Source organism: Corvus hawaiiensis, chromosome 6 (genome assembly GCF_020740725.1).
Source record: "Corvus hawaiiensis isolate bCorHaw1 chromosome 6, bCorHaw1.pri.cur, whole genome shotgun sequence".
NCBI lineage: Eukaryota > Metazoa > Chordata > Aves > Passeriformes > Corvidae > Corvus > Corvus hawaiiensis.
The window spans coordinates 49,684,277-49,706,110 of NC_063218.1; the positions used below are offsets into that span (position 1 = coordinate 49,684,277).

Sequence of the window (21,834 nt, forward strand, 5' to 3'; positions counted from 1 at the left end):
CAGCATGAATTTAAAAGTTGCCCTTTTCTTTACAAATGTGCTTAACAACCTCCCAGACCTTGGGCTTCACTTTGAACACTGCCTCCCAACAGCCTGCAGTTTGAACTGGGAGGGCCTGGTCATGCTGGCTGATGAGCACGCAGTGAAGATGTAAGGATACGATAAATGGGTGATCATCTTTCTCTCCTGCATGCAAAAGTAAAGGCACTGTGCCAAGCAAATATGCGCATTAGATGACTAACAGCTCCCACACTGCCAGTGTAGGCAGGGAATATGCAATGCAGCCAATATGTGTCTCAGAACCACACCAGCTGCTTTTTATTCTTAATGTTTGGTTTTGTTTTTAAATAGGAGTTCGGATCTTTGAGCAGGATGTTTATCTCTATGCACAGAAAACAATATTGGTCATAGCTTTTAATATACGATCAAGTTTTTAGAACTACCGGCTGATATATCTGTTGTGAGTGACATCAGAATTTCAAGTAACTGCTATAAATGCTCTCTAGGATGGCTGTGCATATCATGTGTAATTTTCTGAGTTTACCTTTATTTAGTGGCTAGAAAATAGCTTTTTAAAGAAAGGGAGAATATTTTTTTTTTGCAGTGGGAATATTGTTTTAAAGTTTTGTATTTAATGTTTGGGTTGGGTTTGTATTGAATTTTTATTAATATTTTTGCCCTGATTGAGTTTTGATTACTCTTTTTTGGGTAAAACTGGCGGGAGGTGTTCACAAAAATCATTATGCTGTAACAAAGGAGTTGATACTTGCTTAGCCTTAGTTTTACAATGTACATGTGGATGTACAATGAGCTGAACCCCCAGGGAAGTCCTGTAAATCCCTGTAAGCAGAGTGCAGTTCACTTTAGCATTTCATCTAGCAGTGAGCTTCCACTGAAGAGGGCCCCCTTTTCATTCCCTCAGTGATGACTAGTCCACACCCCACCCAATTAATTAGTTTTCTGTCAGTTCTGCAAGCTGAAGCAGCAGCCTTGTTGCTGCATAGATAGCTAAGACTGGGGGATAGGATGCAGTAGAGGAAACTGAACAGGATGAAGCAAACCCCTCTCTTTCTGCAGCAGTGTAAGGTTAGATCATGCTAAATGCAACACAAAGTGAACCTCAACTGTTCAGTAAGGTGGACTTATTTAAATTCCCCAAGAAATATTAAGGATCCTCTGAGATAAGAACTCTACAACCACAGAATGGTAGGCAGTCTCTTGAGCTGAATCTTTAAAAAATGGAGAAACAGGAAACCAAAGACAGACTCTCAAACCACCAAGTTACAGTTCTGTGGCCTCACAACTAGCTGATCTGGCGTTCAATGAACAGACCTCTGTTGTTCCCAGAGCTAAAAATTCTTCATGTTTATCATGCTTATTACTGACATCTCCTAAGTATACAGTATTGCAGAAAGCAGACTTCCGGAGTACAGGTAGAGAAGAGCTGAAGTCCTCAGATGTTTTCCAGGACACGTTCTCATGGACAGTGGCAGAATCTGTCAGTATCTATTTAGCACTGAGTGGATGTCTGACGAAAAACTAATTTTTGAGAAGGAACAAAGCCCTATTTCCCTTACAGAGCTATGTAGTAGTCTGGATAATATTTACTCTGTTTTAAAAACCTGTTTCTTCTTTCTTGATGTCTCTCCAAGTTGGCATCCAGATCCCTCATCCCAGTTATGTTGGTTTTGCCAGTAAAAAATTGCTCTTACGTGGACTAGCAGTTAGAAGGGGTTGTGTGGAATGACTGGGATGGCAGTCGACAGATAGTCTGCATTATATAAGCTGTGCTTTCTACCCAGGTGGTTAATTAAACTTGGTGTTCAGATCCCAAGACAGAAATTGCTTATGTGCACACTTCTTTTAATAACGTGTTTCTGTTCCTCTGCCCCTGGAGTCTTAGCCCTGTCTCCTGGTTTGTCCGTTCTCAAGAGAGAAAAGGGAATGTAAGGACAAAAGGAGAGTGTGTGGCTCCATGTAGTCTCATTTTGGGCAAATAGTCTTGTCTGATTGGGGGTTGTGGATGGAGTGAGGGAACATCTTACAGCATCACTACGGATTGCCTGAATGATGTGTGCTTTGGAATAGATGCTATGTCCTTCCCAGAAGAGGGAGAAAATTATCAGTAGCAATAAACCATTTTATCATTTTGTGTACATTACTGTTCTGTGATGATGCTCCTGCACATTAAACTGCTTTGTTATCCTGTCAGAGCCAGGGTATGTATACAGATAATTGTGTGTACAATTTTTACTTGCGTCTGGGCAGACCATGTCATTGTTTCCAGCAAAAATTAACGTGGTAGCTTAAAAACATGGGATTTTCCTCGTGCGTATCACAAGATAAAGTCACTCTTGCTTCCATGAAGTAGTCTGAATGTGCTTCTGAGTATTTGCTACCAGAAATTTGGCAATTGCTTCTCAGTCCTCTGAGACACATCCTCTAGGGGTTTCACACAGCTCAAAGTTAGGTGCCAAAATCTTCTTTTAACTTGGAGCCTGGTTTTGCTGGCACTTTTGCACGAGTGAGTAGTCCTCTAACTCTGGTTTTAGCTGCTCATCTCAGAATAACAAAGGACACAACGGAGTTTTGAAAGGAAGGTCATGCAGTTGTATTGCCTTTATTGTTTAATGTGAGTTCCTTTCTGTAAAACTACTTGGCCTTGAAGGTTTTCCTTGTGGTCAAGGGCAAATAGAATTACGTCTTCATCAGTGTTCATTCATCAGTGTACAGTAGGTGTAAAATGCTGCCAAATCTTAGCATTGTTTTCACATCATTTTTGCACTGATAATAACTGCAAGGTGTAAGTTAATTGAGAATAAGCCTTTATGCATTTTCAGATGCAGGAGTGATTCCTGTCTTGCTTTAGTGGCATTTTCCTTTGAAAAATATCTGCTGTTGGAGAGACAGAAAGATGGGGCATATTAGGCAATAGATGGGTATTTCTTTCAACAGTGTAAAACTACACCTGCCCCTAAATTACATGATGGGGAAAGAGGGAGTAGAGGAGGAATGCTTGAGTTTGGAGGCAGTGTAAAGAAAGGAATAAAGCGTGGAGTCTGGCAAAGCATCTGCACTGAATGTAGTCTACAACAGTAGAACATAGTTTAAGAAGAGGCCACTCTCTCTTTATAGAAGAGTATAGAGCTTCAGCATTAATTCTTATTCATTTGGCCTCTCTGGAAATGTTGTGATACCAAGTTCTTTGCTCACTGTGTGTAAAGAAAACAGTTTTATACCAGCATTTGAATATTGTGATGAGCTGTAGACACTAAGGGAGGTCAAAGAAAGCATTTGGGGCTACTGTCATTGTAACCAGCTCTGTGCTAAAAGCTAGGTGTGATCAGGTTACCTTGTGTCAGCTGAACCACAGTAACCCTATGTAAACATTCTAAGTCTACTTTTTCAAAAGTGTGAACCACTTCTGGCTTGAATTTTAGCTCTGGTCTTTTGCTTGCATTGGACTGAGAGCGTGCAGAGTTAATTACACTTCCACTTAACAGAAGTAATAAGCTTTGCTTGCTGGGGCAACCTGTTCAGATACCAGAGCCCTTCGTGTCAAGACAAAAGATCTGTATAGAGAAGTACAACATCCTTTGTTAGATCACTTGGTGCAGTTTGGAGATATAATTTGGCCTTCAATAGTGAGCCAAAAGACACCAATTCCTTTTATCCTGTGGCAGTCTCTTATGAAATCCAGTTACTCCTTGGTTCTGCACCTCATTGCTGTTCTGGAGTGACATGACTGCATTGCGACGCCTGTTTCTTGGGAGCTGTTGCACACAACTGGCAATTATGTCATTGACAAGTTTGAGGGGCAGTGGGGGTGCTGATGGTAGACCCAGAACTATCCACACCATCTTTTTATGGTGTTTGTTAGTTGCTTTGAGCAGCATTTGCTCTGTAAAAGAAGGTTGACTTTCTTCAGGGCTTGCCTGCAAGACATCTTTTCTGGTTTTGAGCCTGGTCTGAAGAAATCTCATCAGAAAATGAACTTAATAAAAACATCTAGCTGTAAAGAATTGGTTGTCATATTTTCCTGGGAAGGAGGGAGAGGTGTTTCTAAGTGGCTATAAAAGTATAAATACCATCTGTATGACGTATTCTTATTTTTTCTGGTTTTACGAATAACTTTGGATTAGGTTTTGAGACACACTCTGTATACAGACAGTAATTCTTATTCTTGGACTTATCTACTATGTTTGTACTACTCTAAGGGAAAGAGACACATGTATCCAGGCCTTTCCAGCCAGTTTCATTCCTTAATAATCCCTTGTCCTGGGTAGCAGAGGATTGCTTAGTGCTAAGATGTGTTATATTGGATGAGATGATTTTTTGAGGAGTGCCTCACACATTATTGTGCTGTTTTGCTTTTACCTGGATGCTGTCTTCTTATATCCTAGTGTCTTCTAAGAATGTGGCTTGCTTTTAAATATGTTTTCTTTTACATACAAATGTGCTTCTCTCTATGCAGTGGTCATCTCATGTCCCAGTGCCAGAGGTAAAGTCTGCATATCTAAATAGTCCTGGATTTATTAGCCTGTTCAGAAAGATCATTTTCTAGCCAAGATTTCAACAGTACCTCTGTAGGAGAGGGCACTTGCAGAGTTTAGCCCTTTAAACTCATGTTCTTCAGGAGACTTCTTGATTGGGTTTGTGGGGCACAGTGTATTGGCATCAATATGAAGAGTTCTATTTGTCTCTGTGGACTTGGGAAGAGGCTGTGAATGAACTGGCCTGATGTTCACAGTGCAAGGTCCTTTAGATGTAGATCACAAATCACATAAGATATGAAGGCAGAGTACTTCATAATCTGGACAAAAAAAGGCATCCCTGGCACCTCCCTTAGCTGAATGTGTGAAGGAGGAAAAGGTCCTTGCAGTTTGTTAGGGGTGAATGTCTTTCCACGTGCCTGCATGACCCTCTTTGCCCATGTTTTTGCCATGCTTTGAGTGGCATGTTGGGCACATGGTCTCTGAGGTTATGATGGGCTGTTCCCAAATTAAGTGTTCAGTTATTGCCACTGTGTGATAGGTATGACACATTCAGCAGTCCTTCACAAATAAGGGGTTTTGTCTTGTATTCAGACCTTTAAGCCCTCTCTGAGATTTTAGTGAAAAGGGGCATTATGATTTCCGCTGAAGGCTTTTTCTGTATGCTGCAGATGGCTCCTAAGGGAGTTTAGTTCATGGATCACCTCCTTTTCCTTAAATATTAAAAGATGTTATGGTACAAACCGTTCAGATATCTGGAAGACTTCTGGTAGATTCCAGTTCCTTTATGCAGGTAATAAGCAAAAGCAAGTTCATCAATAATAATATGGCAATATACTTCATCTCCTTGCCGTGTTTCACATCACCCCACACATCAGTGGGTCGACACTTTCTTTATGGTTGAGCAGCTTGTCGCGGTCTTTCAGAATTTATTGTCAAGAAGAACTGTGTGTAAAAGCCCTGAATAGTTCTTAGACATCTGATAGTGTTAAAGCTTAGATTCTCCCTTTATTTTTCAGGATTCTAGTGCATGAAGGACGTAAATGATAATCCCAGAGGACCATCTGTCCTGGAGCAGGCATTGGAACCAAGTTGCTATGTGACTGAAAGGGCTGAGTGCAAGTTAGATGGTAAGTAAGACAAGGAAGATGAGATATATCATACTGTCACTTCAGTACAGATGAAAAATACCTCCATACACTCTTCCAGAACTTGTCCTAATTTTCAGGTTTTAAGTGTTTTGCAAAGCCCAGTGAGCATGGCAGGTAGTTTTTGCTACATCTTTTCATGATGGAGTATATATTTTAACCTAGTTGTGGTTCTTACATCATTCAGAGTCTATTTTACCTCCATTGCCTGCTTGATGTCTGTGACTAGCTTGGATTTTTAAGGAAGCCTAAAGGATTGAGCCTTTGTCTCCAAAAAGCTCCTGAGGAAGTCCTTTTAAATCCAATCCATAGCTGTCTCAAGTGGGTTTTTCTTTTTAATTGATTTGTGGTAAACAGTAAGTAAGTTAGTTTTGTTTAATCATTGAGGAATGATGATTTTTCTTTTTAATCATCGAGGAAGTGGGTGTTTCCAAGCCATTCTGGACTTGTTTCTAAACATATTCTGTCTCTTACAGGAAAGTGTCTCCTGTCTGCATAGTGAGGGCTCTTGGAGCATGCATCCAGTGTAGATAAACCTTTTTTGGCTTTTTTGGTTACCTGATTTATTTACTGGTTGCAGTTGATGCTGCACTTGGACTGGCCTTTGGTAGCTTCTTGCAGACTGTTGCAGTTTGTGGTTGTTTTTATGCTGGAGGAGCCAATGCATCTGACGTGGGTGGGCCTTTGATATCAACAACATGCTGCAAAGGAGGCCCAGCTTGCAAAAAGAGGATGCTGAAAACCTTTATTAGGGGGTATTTGAAGGGCAAAAACATGTTCTGTATGCAAATAAGCTGTAAGGCAAAGGAGTTCATTCCACATGCTGTATAATTTACTGTTAAAAAGCCCTTTATGAGCTGTAATCTTATTTATGTAGGAATCCTGAAAAACTTCAGGTAACCTACAGTTATTTTTTCTGGGCATTCCCATCATCTTTACAGATTAGATATAAGTGGTCAGCTTTGGACAGCTGAAAATCAATGCCTGCCACTCATTTGATGGCAGAAGGGAGGTGCTCTCTTTTCTGTAAGCTCAGGGAGCCATGTTAGTGTTACACATTTTGGTGTTTTTTACAACATTGTCCAGATCCTTTGAGGCCAGTGTTGAATCTAGGCCATGAAACATTAATGTTATTTAATTTTTTGTTGATGTGGTGGGTAGTTGTGCCGAATAATTGCAAGCCTCATTATGTCAGGACATGTACAAACATACAATAAATGGCAAACACACATTTTGCCTCAAAGGAGTTATTTTTGATAGTTTGGCATAAATAAAAGCATGATATTTTATGTTATCTGACCCTTATCATCACAGACTATATTTATTTCAAAGCCAGATGTGAGCACCATTCTGCTGGTTATACAAAATAATGAATTCAGAAGTCATTTTGCCATGTTCATCAAATTTATCCCCTCACTGAAACTTGTAGTAAAACATAGTTAAAATATGGAGTTAAAGTAAATTTGTTCCACCCACCAACACAGAAACCACACCCTCTCTGTTTTTAGCTGGATAGCTAAAAAGAAAAAATGTATGTGCTATAAATCCAGTATATGGTTCTTAGGGCTACTGAGTATATTCAGAGATCTTTCACATTTCAATTTCTATTTCCTGTCCACCAATATGGCTGCTTTTGGGGCGAAATGTGTGAATGGTTCTGGTAGAATAATAATGCTTTTGTTAATTTTTTTCCCCCTTCCTGGTTTATAAGGGACTTAACTTTTCCCCTTGTGTCTTTGCTTAGGCTTTGACACTGCCCTTCTCTCATCTCGAGGCCAAAATACCCCGTGTTCATGCACAGAGCCTGCAGATTGTTCATCGAAAAGGTCTTTAATCCAGCAGTGATTCCTGGCTTGCACTTTATATGTGGGCAATACAAAGGGAAGTTTTTCAAGCAGTTTTGTTTTCATTGCAAAATAAGGCGTGGGTAGTTCTGCCTTGCAGAAAAGCTTAGCCTGGAAAAACCTGGTGTGGGAGGGGAGAAAGAAAAGATCGACAATCATTTATCATGTGACATCAAAGTGGAATAGTTCCAACAAAAAGACTGTGCTAAAACTTTCCAACTGAATGTGAGCTGAAGGTCACACACTTGCCTTCATGTTAACTTGATAGAGCCAGCATGGAAGCATTGCTAAAGTACCCTGGAAGAAATTCTGTGTCTATAGGCTACCCCTGGCAAGTGTGCTTGCTGAAAAGTACTCTGGAAAGGCCTCAGTCTGAGGTAGCTGAACAGGCTGGTTGTGGCACAAGAGGCAAAGGCACTTAGAAAGTATCAGTAGTGCTAATTTCAGGAAAGGCTCAGGTGTATAAAATTCAAATCCATGTCTTTAATGTGATGAAAGATGCTCCAATGAATGTTTGAAGTAAAAGTCATTCTCCAGGCATTGGCATAGGACTGTAGACCCGTCCACGTTTCAAATTTGGCAAAGTATCATTGGGTATCATTCTGTTCAGCTGTCACAAAGACAATAATAAACTTCAGTATTGCATAAAATGCTGTGTAGAATGTGTCCAAAGGTCTTCAGTGTTGTAGTGCTTAAGTTGAGCAATCAATAACAGTCATACAGAGAAAATACTGCTTTCATTGCAGGGCATAGGAGCTAATTAAAAACTTCTAAGGTGTGGTTTGATTAGGGTAGGTTGGAGGGCAGATTCAAATTCTGAAAAATTCCTTGGGAAACTGTTAGGATATGTTTATGCCAGCCAATTAATAGGGATGGTGAAACCATAAAATGATGGACTTGATTGAATAATGGTCATTTTAAGTAACCAGAAGTCTATTTATTTCACAGAACTGCCTCATGTTCACATGCTCACGTCCAACACAACGCATGAAGCAAAAAACATAGAGAGTGAAATGAAACTGGATGGTGTTTCTGGAGGCTTGAGAAGTTTTGCTGTAGCTGCACCACAGAGCCACGAGCTGCTCTTGTGAGGGTGGAGAACAGGATACAGATAAAAGAGGTCACATGAGTCTGTGGAGATGAGCAAAATTAAAATGCTATTTTTGAAGGAGTGTGCACTTGGGTTGACAGTTTGAAGTTGAAGCCTTTCAGTTAAACCTTTATTAAAGCAAGTTTATTCTGCAGTGTGTACACAAAATACTGTAGAAAATTAAACTGATTAAAATCTTGGTTCATGTCTTAATGGCATTTAAGAATCTGAGAGATGATGAGGGTGAGGCAGTTTGCAGTGCCAAGGTACACTATCTACAGGAATCTATCAGGGACCCTGATTTCAATAAAGAGTTAAATTAAAATTCAGTCTATTCTTTTTGACAAGCATCTATTTGGTAAATTATCATGTGCCAGTTTTAGTTCTATGGTCCTTATTGATTTAGTTCTAATACAGTTTCTTTCAGTATTATCATATCTTTATTAAGGGCTGGATAAGTTCTTAGGTTTTTGGGTTTTTTTCCTGTTAATTCTTCTTACACTTGATCCTTTATCAAGCTGGACAGGTGGTGAGTTGACCTGATGCTCTTCATTCTCCTTCTGTGCTGTGCATAAAATGGTTATCTTGCTTCACACCAAGTAAAGGTAATTGGTAAACTGGCATTTGTAATTTGAAGGCTTGGCCCTGTTGATGGTGTCCCCTGATGTATGTTTACTCCTCTGCCAGCTCCATTAGCCCAGCACAGCAGTCACAATATCAAGGACATCTTATTGGTGAATACCACAGATAATACTCTGTTATTCAGACTGGGATTTCATGAGGCATTTAAGGGAACTGATTATTTGCTTTCCGATGAAGTTCCAGGTAAAGTTGGAATTTTTTGATACCTTTCGAGCATACTGCATGAAAAGATAACAGAATCAGTTGCTGATATGTTCCTGGGTTTCAGTCTTTGAACCTTAATACAAGAATATCACTTGAAAAGTTTAAAGATGTATAGAGAATCATGAACATACACTGACAAAACATTGGGGCATACTTAATACAGAAAGATTCAGGACCTCTAGCAGGTAGGCAGCTGTATTTCAAAGGTAGACCACAGAGTTTGGGGTTTTTAAAACAGTTTCTGTCAGTCCCTATGGAGATTGGGATCCCAAATCCAAGGTAAAAGTACATTCTTCTGTATCTCCACTACCACACAAGCAGCAAAATAGTATCTCTGGGCTGTCACTCCCCTCCAAGGTTATTCAGGGCTGTTCTGTCAATCCTTCTTTCACAATTCATATTAGGACAGTTCTCCCCTTGTTATTCAAGCCTCTCTGTGTGTAGCTCCTACCTTTTAAGCTTTTTCTTCAGCAATAGGGGCTGTCACAGAAGGTGAATTTGACCCCGTGCTCTTTGTGAGAATGAAGTCTGGATGGCATCAACTTTTTGTCTTTGTTTTCCTGTGTTCTGGTGAAGGAAATATGGGCATATGGACCTGAGGAGAGCAACAGCAAATTCCAGCTCCAGATGGTCACAGGATGGAGGACTGTGGTTGTAGTTTGTTCCTGCTGTGCAGTCAGATGTAGATGTGGCAGCCTATGCACCATGACAGAAAACAGGTGGGGCGTGGGGGGATATTCCTTGAAGTTGCATTGCTTGGCTTGGCACGTCTGCCTGTAAGGCCATGTTCCACCCCAGTAAGAGCTGACAGAATTGAAGCTCTATTAGGCCCTGGCCAGCACTGTAACCCTTCCCCATGTGGGACTTTCTCAGGTTTTGTGCAGGTGCAAATACCATCAACATCACTTGCAGTGTAAGATTTGGAGAGCTGGGCTGTCCTCACACTGCCCAGTTTGTAGTATTTGATGTTCTCACAACTGTACCTGTATTTTCTTAATTGTGAGTGACAACAGACACATTTGTGTGCTGTATTCACAGACACAATTAAAGGAAGCAAAAGCACATGGTAGGCAGCAGTTTGAAAACCATGTCAGTCTCAGTTTCAAAAACAACTGCACGGTATTGTCTCACTGTCAGCGTGAAATGTAATCCATATTTTTAAGCTGCCTTTGACAATGAAACTTAGGCCCATCTTTTGAAGAAAAATTAGAGTTATTTCAGCAGAACTCGGGCTCTGTCTAGGGGGATTGGGGCTTTTGAAAATCTGGCTTCTTGATGCCCTAAGTCTGTTAGGCATGAGATACCCACCATCATGTTTCCCACTAGAAAAATGAATCAAAATCCGTGTCTGATTTCTGCAGCCTTATGTCTGAAAATTTTCAGTAAGAGCTCACAGTTGTAATTGGGAAATGGCAATCACCATAAAGTTTAAATAGATTTTTTTTCTGTTTCAGAGTTTAGAGCAAGATATTTCAGAGGAGAGGAAGGGAAGACTCTCTGTCTAATTCTGAGGTTATTTAATACCCAAGAGGAAGGAAGTTTTCAGTATGCTGTACTTCTTGCATATGCTACCTTGTTTGATTTGAGCTACTGCCAGATGCTGTTTTTAGTCTCCACTCAGTCCTTCTGTCAGACTTTTCACACTCCTCCTCCTCCTCCTGTGGGCCTCTCTTCTATGGCCTTGTATTTATTTTTCTTCTTTCCTCTTTTATCGGATATTCTCCTTTCCATTATTCCCAAACATACACCTTCTTTTGTCGTCTGTATTTTATCTACTCCATTCTCCGCTTGTTACTGTTAGTCCCTTGTCTAGCTTAAATGATGAGTGGTTTTGTGGGACCCAGTTTAATGCCACAGAACACACATTATATAAGTCAAAAATACTGAAGAGCCTGTTTCAGGGATGTGAGATCCAAAACAGTGCAGTATTTTGAACTGGACATGTTGTTACATAATGAATTATATGCACAGCTCGTGGTCACTGTTTGTTTTGGTGGACTAACTGATTAATTAGTAGACAAACTAATATCATAGCTGAAATTAGCTGAAAATCAGCCAGGTAAGACAACTAGTCATTTTTGAGAGCAGAACCTTGCTGATGTGTTATGTGGTCTGTCTGCAACAGTTTTATAAACTTCTTTCAGCTGAAGCAAACCACCCTTTGGAAGTCTGATGTTGTCACTGTATCTCAAACCTCTACTGTCTCTGTGTCTCGGTTTTGAAAGACAGATGTCTGCTAAGGAAGGCAGAGGCCCCCCTTGAAGTGGCAGATATAACCCCTTTTCCCTCCAAGTTATTATATTTTGAAATCAAGGGCCTTTAGGCAAAGATGTGGGAAATAGGAATAACAGTTCTTTACTCTATATATATATGTATATAACCAGTCAAACAAAACAACAACAACTCTGGCAGTAACAGCAATCACAAACCCAGTGCAAGCCTTCTCGGCTGTCAGGCCCTTTCCCCTCGGGTGCAGTTCCGCTCGCAGCCGGCAGGGGCGCTGGCGGCTCCCAGTGAGCAGGGCAGGTGCGATGGTTCCCCCGCGGCTGCAGGGGGCGCTCCGGAGCGAGCTCGGGAAACCCGCGGCTCTGGTGCCCTGGGATCCCGGGAAGGGATGGAACAAAGGCTTCACAAACCCCTGGGCAGCCGATCCCGGGCTCTCAGGAACAGCAGGCTGGAATGGCAGGGACGAACGCAAATCCCGGGTGGCAGACGAGATGTATCCAGATGGGAAAAACCCACGGAGGCCCAGGCAGGCAGGGCGGGCAGGGCTACAGCGTAGCGAAAGCTCGAAGCAGCAGCGGAGCAGGACAGCCACAGCTCGGTCTCCAGCAGGGCAGGGAAAAGCGGCTTTTGGGGTCCCGGCGTTGCTTCCAGCAGGAAGAAAGAACGGCCAAAAAGAAAGCAGCAGCAGCTCCTTTCTCTGCAGCTTCTCTCTCCGGATGCTCAGAGCGAACTGTCCCCACACCCAGGTGTAGACAAAAGAGTAGCCAGGCCCGCCCCACTCCCCTTTTTGTCTTTCTTAAGTACAGCTATTTGTCCCCTAGCAACATGCATATGGGAGAAAATTCCTTTAACGGGAAAACCTAAGACTAAACTAAAACCCCAACATTATCCACCCCGAATTTTTTCCCATACTAACATGTTACATGAAACTTAACCTTTTTTTTTTTTTTTTTTTTTTTTTTTTAACCATATAAATCTATGCATTACCCAAATTATATACAAATATACATGCTGATATTGATACAAGTGCAGAGCCATGGGTAGTTCACCCTAAAACAAGGTCCTCTTGAGGTAAGCATCGGGTCTCTCCATCCTTTTGCATCACCCACCAGGTGCAACCTGGTCCCTGAGCAAAAACAACCCCACGGATGGGTTTGTCTTTGCTCAAGGCAGACTTTACCCAAACAGTTTTTCCAAGCATACCTCTCATGTGCACCACTGGAACCTTATCCCCGTCTGTTGTTTGTAGGGGTTCGGATTGGGCAGGGCCTGCTCGGCTGGTGGAACCTCGAGTGTTAACTAACCAGGTGGCTCTTGCTAAATGCACCTCCCAGTTTTTGAAAGTCCCCCCACCCAGTGCCTTCAAGGTGGTTTTAAGCAGTCCATTACACCGCTCAACCTTCCCAGCTGCTGGTGCATGGTAAGGGATGTGGTACACCCACTCAATGCCATGTTCTCTAGCCCAGGTGTTTATAAGGCTGTTCTTGAAATGAGTCCCATTGTCAGACTCGATTCTCTCAGGGGTGCCATGCCTCCAAAGGACTTGCTTTTCCAGGCCCAGGATGGTGTTCCGGGCAGTAGCATGAGGCACAGGGTAGGTCTCCAGCCACCCAGTGGTGGCTTCTACCATTGTGAGCACATAGCGCTTGCCTTGGCGGGTTTGAGGCAGTGTGATGTAATCAATCTGCCAGGCCTCCCCATACTTGTATTTGGACCATCGCCCGCCATACCACAGGGGCTTCACCCGCTTGGCCTGCTTGATCGCAGCGCATGTCTCACAATCATGGATAACCTGGGAGATACTGTCCATGGTTAGATCCACCCCTCGGTCTCGTGCCCACTTATAGGTGGCATCTCTGCCCTGATGGCCTGAGGCATCATGGGCCCATCGAGCTAGGAACAGTTCTCCTTTATGTCGCCAATCCAAGTCTATCTGGGACACCTCTATTTTCGCAGCCTGATCTACCTGTTTGTTGTTACGATGTTCTTCATTAGCCCGGCTCTTGGGGATGTGAGCATCTACATGACGGACCTTCACGGATAGCTTCTCTACCCGAGTGGCAATGTCTTTCCACTCTTCAGCAGCCCAGATTGGTTTTCCTCTGCGCTGCCAGTTTGCCTTCTTCCACCTTTCCAGCCAACCCCACAGAGCATTGGCTACCATCCATGAATCGGTGTAGAGGTAGAGCTTTGGCCACTTCTCTCTTTCAGCTATGTCCAGAGCTAATTGGACAGCTTTGAGCTCAGCAAATTGGCTCGATCCACCTTCTCCTTCAGTGGCCTGTGCAACTTGTCGTGTGGGGCTCCATACAGCGGCTTTCCATTTCCGGCTAGCGCCTACAATTCGGCAGGAACCATCAGTGAAGAGGGCGTATTGTCTTTCACTCTCTGGTAGCTCGTTATATGGTGGGGCTTCTTCGGCACGTGTCACCTGCTCCTCTTCTTCTTCAGAAGATAACCCAAAAGTCTCACCTTCTGGCCAGTTTGTAATTATTTCCAAGATCCCAGGGCGACTTGGGTTTCCAATTCGGGCGCGCTGCGTGATGAGGGCAATCCATTTGCTCCAAGTAGCGTCGGTGGCGTGATGCGTGGAGGGAACCTTTCCTTTGAACATCCACCCCAGCACCGGTAGTCGGGGTGCCAGGAGGAGTTGTGCCTCTGTGCCGATTACTTCTGAGGCAGCCTGGACTCCTTCATAAGCTGCCAGGATTTCCTTCTCGGTGGGAGTGTAGTTGGCTTCAGATCCTCTGTAGCTTCGGCTCCAGAATCCCAGTGGTCGGCCCCGAGTCTCACCAGGCACCTTCTGCCAGAGGCTCCAGGACAGACCATTGTTCCCGGCTGCAGAGTAGAGCACGTTCTTCACCTCTGGTCCTGTCCTGACTGGGCCAAGGGCTACGGCGTGAGCAATTTCCTGTTTGATCTGGGCGAAGGCTTGCTGCTGTTCAGGGCCCCAGTGGAAATCATTCTTCTTGCGGGTAACCAGGTAGAGAGGACTCACGATCTGGCTGTACTCGGGAATGTGCATCCTCCAGAAACCTATAGCACCTAGGAAAGCTTGTGTTTCCTTCTTGTTGGTCGGCGGAGACATTGCTGTGATCTTATTGATGACCTCAGTGGGAATCTGACGTCGTCCATCTTGCCACTTTACTCCCAGGAACTGGATCTCTCGGGCAGGTCCCTTGACCTTGCTCTTCTTGATGGCAAAACCAGCTTGCAGGAGAATTTGAATTATTCTCTCTCCTTTCTCAAACACTTCGGTTGCAGTGTTCCCCCACACAATGATGTCATCAATGTACTGCAGATGTTCTGGAGCCTCACTCTTTTCTAGTGCAGTCTGGATCAGTCCATGACAGATGGTGGGACTGTGCTTCCACCCCTGGGGCAGTCGGTTCCAGGTGTACTGCACGCCCCTCCAGGTGAAGGCAAACTGAGGCCTGCACTCTGCTGCCAGAGGAATGGAGAAGAATGCATTGGCAATGTCAATAGTGGCGTACCACTTTGCTGCTTTGGACTCCAGCTCGTACTGGAGCTCCAACATGTCTGGCACGGCAGCGCTCAACGGTGGAGTCACTTCATTCAGGGCACGATAGTCCACAGTCAATCTCCATTCCCCGTCAGACTTGCGCACAGGCCAGATGGGGCTGTTGAAGGGTGAGTGGGTCTTGCTCACCACCCCTTGACTCTCCAGCTCGCGGATCATCTTGTGGATGGGGATCACAGCATCTCGATTTGTCCGATACTGCCGGCGGTGCACTGTCGAGGTGGCAATTGGCACTCGTTGCTCTTCCACTTTCAGGAGCCCAACTGCAGAAGGATTCTCAGATAGTCCAGGCAGGGTGTTCAATTGCCTAATGCCCTCTGCCTCCACAGCAGCAATCCCAAATGCCCACCTGAGTCCTTTTGGGTCTTTGTAGTAGCCATTCCGGAGGAAGTCTATGCCCAGAATACACGGGGCCTCTGGGCCGGTCACAATCGGATGCTTTTGCCACTCCTTCCCAGTCAGGCTCACCTCAGCTTCCAAAAGGGTCAACTGCTGTGATCCCCCGGTCACCCCAGCGATGGATACAGGTTCTGCCCCCACATGTCCCGATGGCATTAAAGTACATTGTGCCCCAGTATCAACCAATGCATCATATTTTTGTGGCTCTGATGTGCCAGGCCATCGGATCCACACCGTCCAGAAAACTCGGTTCTCCCGTGCCTCTTCCTGGCTAGAGGCAGGGCCCCTCTAGCCCTGGTTATCATTCTTTCCCTGGGCGTACATGCTCGAGGTACCTTCAAGGGGATCCGACATATCATCCTCCCTTCTGTAATACCTGGCAGCTCGGTCACGGGAGGCTGAGGCTACCTTCACCTTAGCGGAACCCCCTCGGTTAGTGCCTCCCTCCTTGAGTTCACGCACCCGCGCTGCCAGGGCAGAGGTGGGTTTCCCATCCCACCTTCTCATGTCTTCCCCATGCTCACACAGGAAGAACCACAGCTCAGCTCGTGGGGTGTACCCTCTCTCTCTAGCAGGGGGACGACGGGCTCTGACTTGGGGGCCTGTGACTCGCACTGGTGCCACACTGACCCTCCTCATCTCCTCCCTCATCTCCTCCCTCATCTCCTCCCTCATTTCCTTCCTCATCTCCTTCATGTCCTCTTTGAGGTCCTGGACCACAGCAGAGACATGAGCTTTCAGCGGGCCATTGATCATGCTGTCATAATGCCTGAGCCTGTTGGCAACAGAGCCCACTGTTTCTCGGGTATTGTCAGCATCAATCGTTGCAATGAAGGTGGTGTATTGCGATGGCCCTAGCCTTGCCAGGTTCCACATCATCTGTCCTGTGCACCTGACCTTATCGGGGTCATTATCATGCTGTCCATCCTTCCCAAAGAGTACCTCTAATATTGCCACCTCTCTTAGCTGTTGGATCCCTTGCTCGAGTGTCTTCCACTGCATTCTATGATGATACTCCTGCATTCTTTCTTTGTGAATGAACCTTTCTCTCACACTCATTAAGAGCCGCTCCCAGAGAGAGAGAGGCCCTGGCTCCCTCACAAATATCTGGTCCACACCTGGGTCCTGGGTCAACGATCCCAGATACCTTGCCTCACCACTATCCAGTTGCACACTTGTGCCCATAAGGTCCCAAACCCGAAGCAGCCAGGTGGTATAAGGCTCACGCCCCCTTCGCACAATGTCGTTTCGCATAGCACGGAGACTGTCGTGCGACAGGGACTCAGTGATGACTTCTGGCTCTGGCTCTCCTGCTGGTTGTGAGGGCCCTGGTTGCCCATCATCATTAACTGGTCGTACTGATTTGGTCTTATACTTCCTCCTTTGCACAGGGGCGACTGCTGCTGGCTGTGGTTGTCCTTGTGGTTCAGCTGAAGCCTGGACGGTTGTAACATCCGTGGGTTCCACTGCTGCACCATCGGACTCACCCTCTTTGGGGCAGGGAGAGGGTTTTTCACTAGCTGAGGAGGTGTATTCCCTTAGCAATTGGCATATCTCCTGGCGCACCTGGCCCATCTCCTGGCACATCTCCTGCATCCCTTTTGCCAGTACCCCCACCCAGTTTGGGTAGTCCATTTCTGAGGTGGACTGTTGGGCAGTATCAGTCTGTGGGGCGGGATCTCTAGTGTCTGGGGCTGTGGCAGGCTCTGGCTCTGGGGTAGGATCTCTAGTGTCTGGGGCCGTGTCAGGCTCTGGGGCAGGATCAGGCTCTGGGGTAGGAACTCTACTCTCTGGGGTCATGTCAGGTTCTGGGGCAGGATCTCTAGTCTCTGGGGCTGGTGTCCGGGTAGATATCCAAGCCAATCTCAACTTATCCTTGAATGCTAAATAGAGTAGGCCTATCAGCAGCAGATGGTTAGTATTCAGAGGGAATTTAAACCCTTCGAAAATTGATGGGGTGGGCCCAAAGAACTGGTTGAGGGGTTGGGAGAAAACTTCCCCTGGTGTCATTTCCTCACAGAAGGTACCATTGCTAACATAACCCCAAAAACATGTGCTCAGTGTGTGATAACTGTTTATCCATGTGCCCACATTCCGGAGGAAGTTAAAAACCCATGAATTCCTCACCTTCTCGACCCATAACGCAAGCTGGATAACAGCAATGGTAGCCTTAGTCAGAGGACCCATATTCAAGTAAGGAGCTGCAAAGGGGAAGAATATAGCCACGGCTACATGCCACCCAAACCAGGGTAAACTAGACCACATAGTGCTGCCTAACAAGGTTCCAATATCCAGCACACAAAATAAAGTTATCGAGGAACTGTTATTCCTTTTTCACCTCTATCTCTTAATGCCCTCAGGCCCCACGTTGGGCGCCAAGATCTGTCTCGGTTTTGAAAGACAGATGTCTGCTAAGGAAGGCAGAGGCCCCCCTTGAAGTGGCAGATATAACCCCTTTTCCCTCCAAGTTATTATATTTTGAAATCAAGGGCCTTTAGGCAAAGATGTGGGAAATAGGAATAACAGTTCTTTACTCTATATATATATGTATATAACCAGTCAAACAAAACAACAACAACTCTGGCAGTAACAGCAATCACAAACCCAGTCCCAGCCCTCTCGGCTGTCAGGCCCTTTCCCCTCGGGTGCAGTTCCGCTCGCAGCCGGCAGGGGCGCTGGCGGCTCCCAGTGAGCAGGGCAGGTGCGATGGTTCCCCCGCGGCTGCAGGGGGCGCTCCGGAGCGAGCTCGGGAAACCCGCGGCTCTGGTGCCCTGGGATCCCGGGAAGGGATGGAACAAAGGCTTCACAAACCCCTGGGCAGCCGATCCCGGGCTCTCAGGAACAGCAGGCTGGAATGGCAGGGACGAACGCAAATCCCGGGTGGCAGACGAGATGTATCCAGATGGGAAAAACCCACGGAGGCCCAGGCAGGCAGGGCGGGCAGGGCTACAGCGTAGCGAAAGCTCGAAGCAGCAGCGGAGCAGGACAGCCACAGCTCGGTCTCCAGCAGGGCAGGGAAAAGCGGCTTTTGGGGTCCCGGCGTTGCTTCCAGCAGGAAGAAAGAACGGCCAAAAAGAAAGCAGCAGCAGCTCCTTTCTCTGCAGCTTCTCTCTCCGGATGCTCAGAGCGAACTGTCCCCACACCCAGGTGTAGACAAAAGAGTAGCCAGGCCCGCCCCACTCCCCTTTTTGTCTTTCTTAAGTACAGCTATTTGTCCCCTAGCAACATGCATATGGGAGAAAATTCCTTTAACGGGAAAACCTAAGACTAAACTAAAACCCCAACACTCTGGAAATCATGGTTTCTTGACCTCTGCCTACTACTAGTTTGCTGATTGAGGTTTCATGCTTTCCTTGTGCCTGCTAGTGACATCACCATGGGGATGATGCCTTTTCCTGGTCTTAAAATCAAGAATTAAACACGGTTAGAAGGAAAAAAGGGGTTTTACCTCTGTGTTTATTTTCATGATCCTTAGGTGCACACGTCCAGGTGGAATGCACCCCAGTGCACACCGCAATGCACCCCCCAATAGATCTGGTATAACATTATAGGTCTTACTAATTAGCATATCTATCAAAGATTCCCCAGGGAGAGGCTTGAGTGAGCCCCACTCCCTAAGGAACCTTCCCCTGGATGGTTTTATCTTAGTTTACAAAATGTGTTCTGGAGAAGACCTTGGGGTCTGGGGCTTTCTGATCCCTAACTACGAGGCTTCTAAGATGTTTAGTCTCCTAGCTTGACAAAATACATGTAAGAATATAGGCTAAAAAACACTAAGAATACAGAAGTTATAAAAAGATATAAAAGGGGTATAAAAGAAAACGCAAAAAATGATCGTGGCATCAGGGAAATGCAAGAAACCTCAACAAAATAAATATTTCAGTAAGGATAGCATTAAGGGGTGAGTAGTTGTGGAATACCAATCTCAAGAATTGGAGGTTTTAATGGTGGAAGGTTTTCTTCATTGTATCACTGTTCTCTCTTGGGAAAGAAGTCTTGGGAACTTAAGACTTGCTTTGTTTGTGAATCTTCTTATCTCTTTCCGCCTACACATGGTGTCTGATCTTTGTTAAGATCTGGGCCTGCTCTGCATCTTCACAAGAAAAACTCTAAAAGGAGAGAGGAGGGACTGCAAGGATTGAGAATTTTAAAAAACTGATGGAGAGCAGGCATTGGCTTGTGCTTGGCTGGAGGGGTGTCCCCACCCTGCTACCTGAGAGGAGTTGTCAAAGAAGAGGTGATCATGGTATGGTGTCACCCATTAGATTTGTTAGATTTCCAGCTGCAGTGTGTTGCACCGGGAGATTTGATTGAATGTAACTTGGGAGTTCCCCATGGCTCTTTCCCCACAAAATGAGCCTTCCAACTGAGATCTGGCTGGGTTGTCAAAAGAGAGTCATAGTCAAGCATGTTATTAAAAAAATAATGGGAAGGGGAATCTGCCTCTGTGAACCTTCCTCTGGAGCGTTCAGAGTGGAACTGAGGAGCTTAAACTCTCAGTTTAAGTGGAGAAAGGAGAGATTTGGGCACTCCATGAGAGGAACGTGGAGTTCTTCAACAGAAGAGTTGAGTAAATACTGACAGGTTTGACTTTTTTGCAGTACATTTTCACAACATCTGTCAAGCTTCCTTTAAAAATACCCAGACAGCTCTGGCTTGACTGTGGATATTTTTCACGCTTCCCAGTGTATGGAATTGGCATTTTAATTTCACAAACAAATCTTCCAGCTTATTAGATTTATCCACCTGCTCATGCAAATGGCAATGCAGTAGGTTCAGTTTGTTCTCATGTGTTTTTCATCACAGGTTTCTGGTTGTCATCTAAGCTTTGCAGAGTCTATTCTGCTCAGTTCCTGTGTTTTGCTGTATCCTATATAATTTCATCCTTGGGATCGCGCCCACCACTGCAATATGTGGTAGCACTGGGTTGTTAGGCTATTCTCCCCCTGGGATCTGAATTCCTCTTCCCTGTAGGCTGTTGGCTTTCTGTGTGCTGCACCCCATGATGTGGCAGTAAGCTGCCTGGATATTACTGTGTTACGGCTCTTTGCACCTCCCAAAGAGCATATCAGGTGTCCTTAATGACATGGATCTGCTATTGCTTTATTTTCAACTCAACTGCTTAGCTAAAAGAATGTGTTATTTAAAAGAAAAGAGCTATTTCACCTGAAATTAAATGGCCAAATGAAATTTTTTTTAGTCCCAACAATAGATGCCATTTGCTGTTGATGATTGTCATCATGGCACGCTTTAAGTGAGAACAAACATACTACCCCCCTCCAATACACACAAGGGTTTTTTCCTAACAGATTTATTCATTAAGCATATGTTCAAAGACTACAGCTATTGCCACTTTTAAATAGAACCATTTTTTCATTGCTTTTCATAGAAAAAAATGCTACAGTGTTGTGAAAAACCTATTAATGTTCCAGATTCAATTAACTAACATATTCTGTTAAAAGTCCCTTCTACTCAGGTTGTTTGACAATAGGAAAATAAATACTGTGTGTTGGAGACTGACCTTCAAATGACAGTCCAAAGCAGCTGCTTTGCAGAGTCTTTCACAGTTTGAATGCCTTTACCTTCCCTCTGAGTATGTCAAAGAGATGTCTTACAGAAACCGAAGGGAAGCTGGTTAGACTGTAAGTCTTGGCCCCAACTTCCTTGCACAGGCAACATTCCTGCTGAAACGGGTAAAAGTTTCATCTGACCAATTTTGCAGCCTTTTGATAAGAGGGATGGCACTCCTGAAAGACACTAAATGCCTTCCATTTTGAATGCCTTCTGTGGGAGACAAAGATAAATACAGATCTATTTTTCAGAATAGGTCATTTTTCTTTCTGTCAGGTTTGTGCAGGCGTTCTCAAAATGGCCCCATTTAGCATCCTGTGTGCTCACTGGTACTGATAGGTTCTGAATGTCCTTTGCCAGCACAGTGAAGAGCATGTGTTATTTTTCTGTACGGAAGAACACTTTTGCAACAGCTCTAAGGTGAAGCTTCCTTTGTTCTTTAGGGGTTTTTTTACATGCTACTGAAGTGCTACTCCTATTGGATGCACATATGGATTTGGGGATGCTATTGTCTGTTCAGCTGATAAGGTCATTTCAAGATCTGCAGAGATGAAAGGATGAACTATGATGTTTTGAGTTACCCCTCAAAAATAGGACTTGATACTGCCCTGTTTCCTCTTTTGTCTTTTTGTGTCTCTGCTCAGCATATCGGAAATAGATCACAAGGCTTCTACCT

General features: G+C 44.7%; 1 protein-coding gene across 6 annotated transcripts in view; it reads left to right on the forward strand.

Moving 5' to 3' along the window:
• PTPN5 (protein tyrosine phosphatase non-receptor type 5) overlaps window positions 1-21,834 on the forward strand; it is an 85,555-nt gene that overhangs the window by 16,973 nt on the left and 46,748 nt on the right. For all 6 annotated transcript variants that reach the window (XM_048307820.1, XM_048307821.1, XM_048307822.1 and 3 more), the window contains exon 2: window positions 5,513-5,623. In XM_048307820.1, the coding sequence (XP_048163777.1) occupies window positions 5,524-5,623 (100 nt within the window). In that variant the 5' untranslated portion in view covers window positions 5,513-5,523. The remainder of the gene's footprint in view (window positions 1-5,512; window positions 5,624-21,834) is intronic.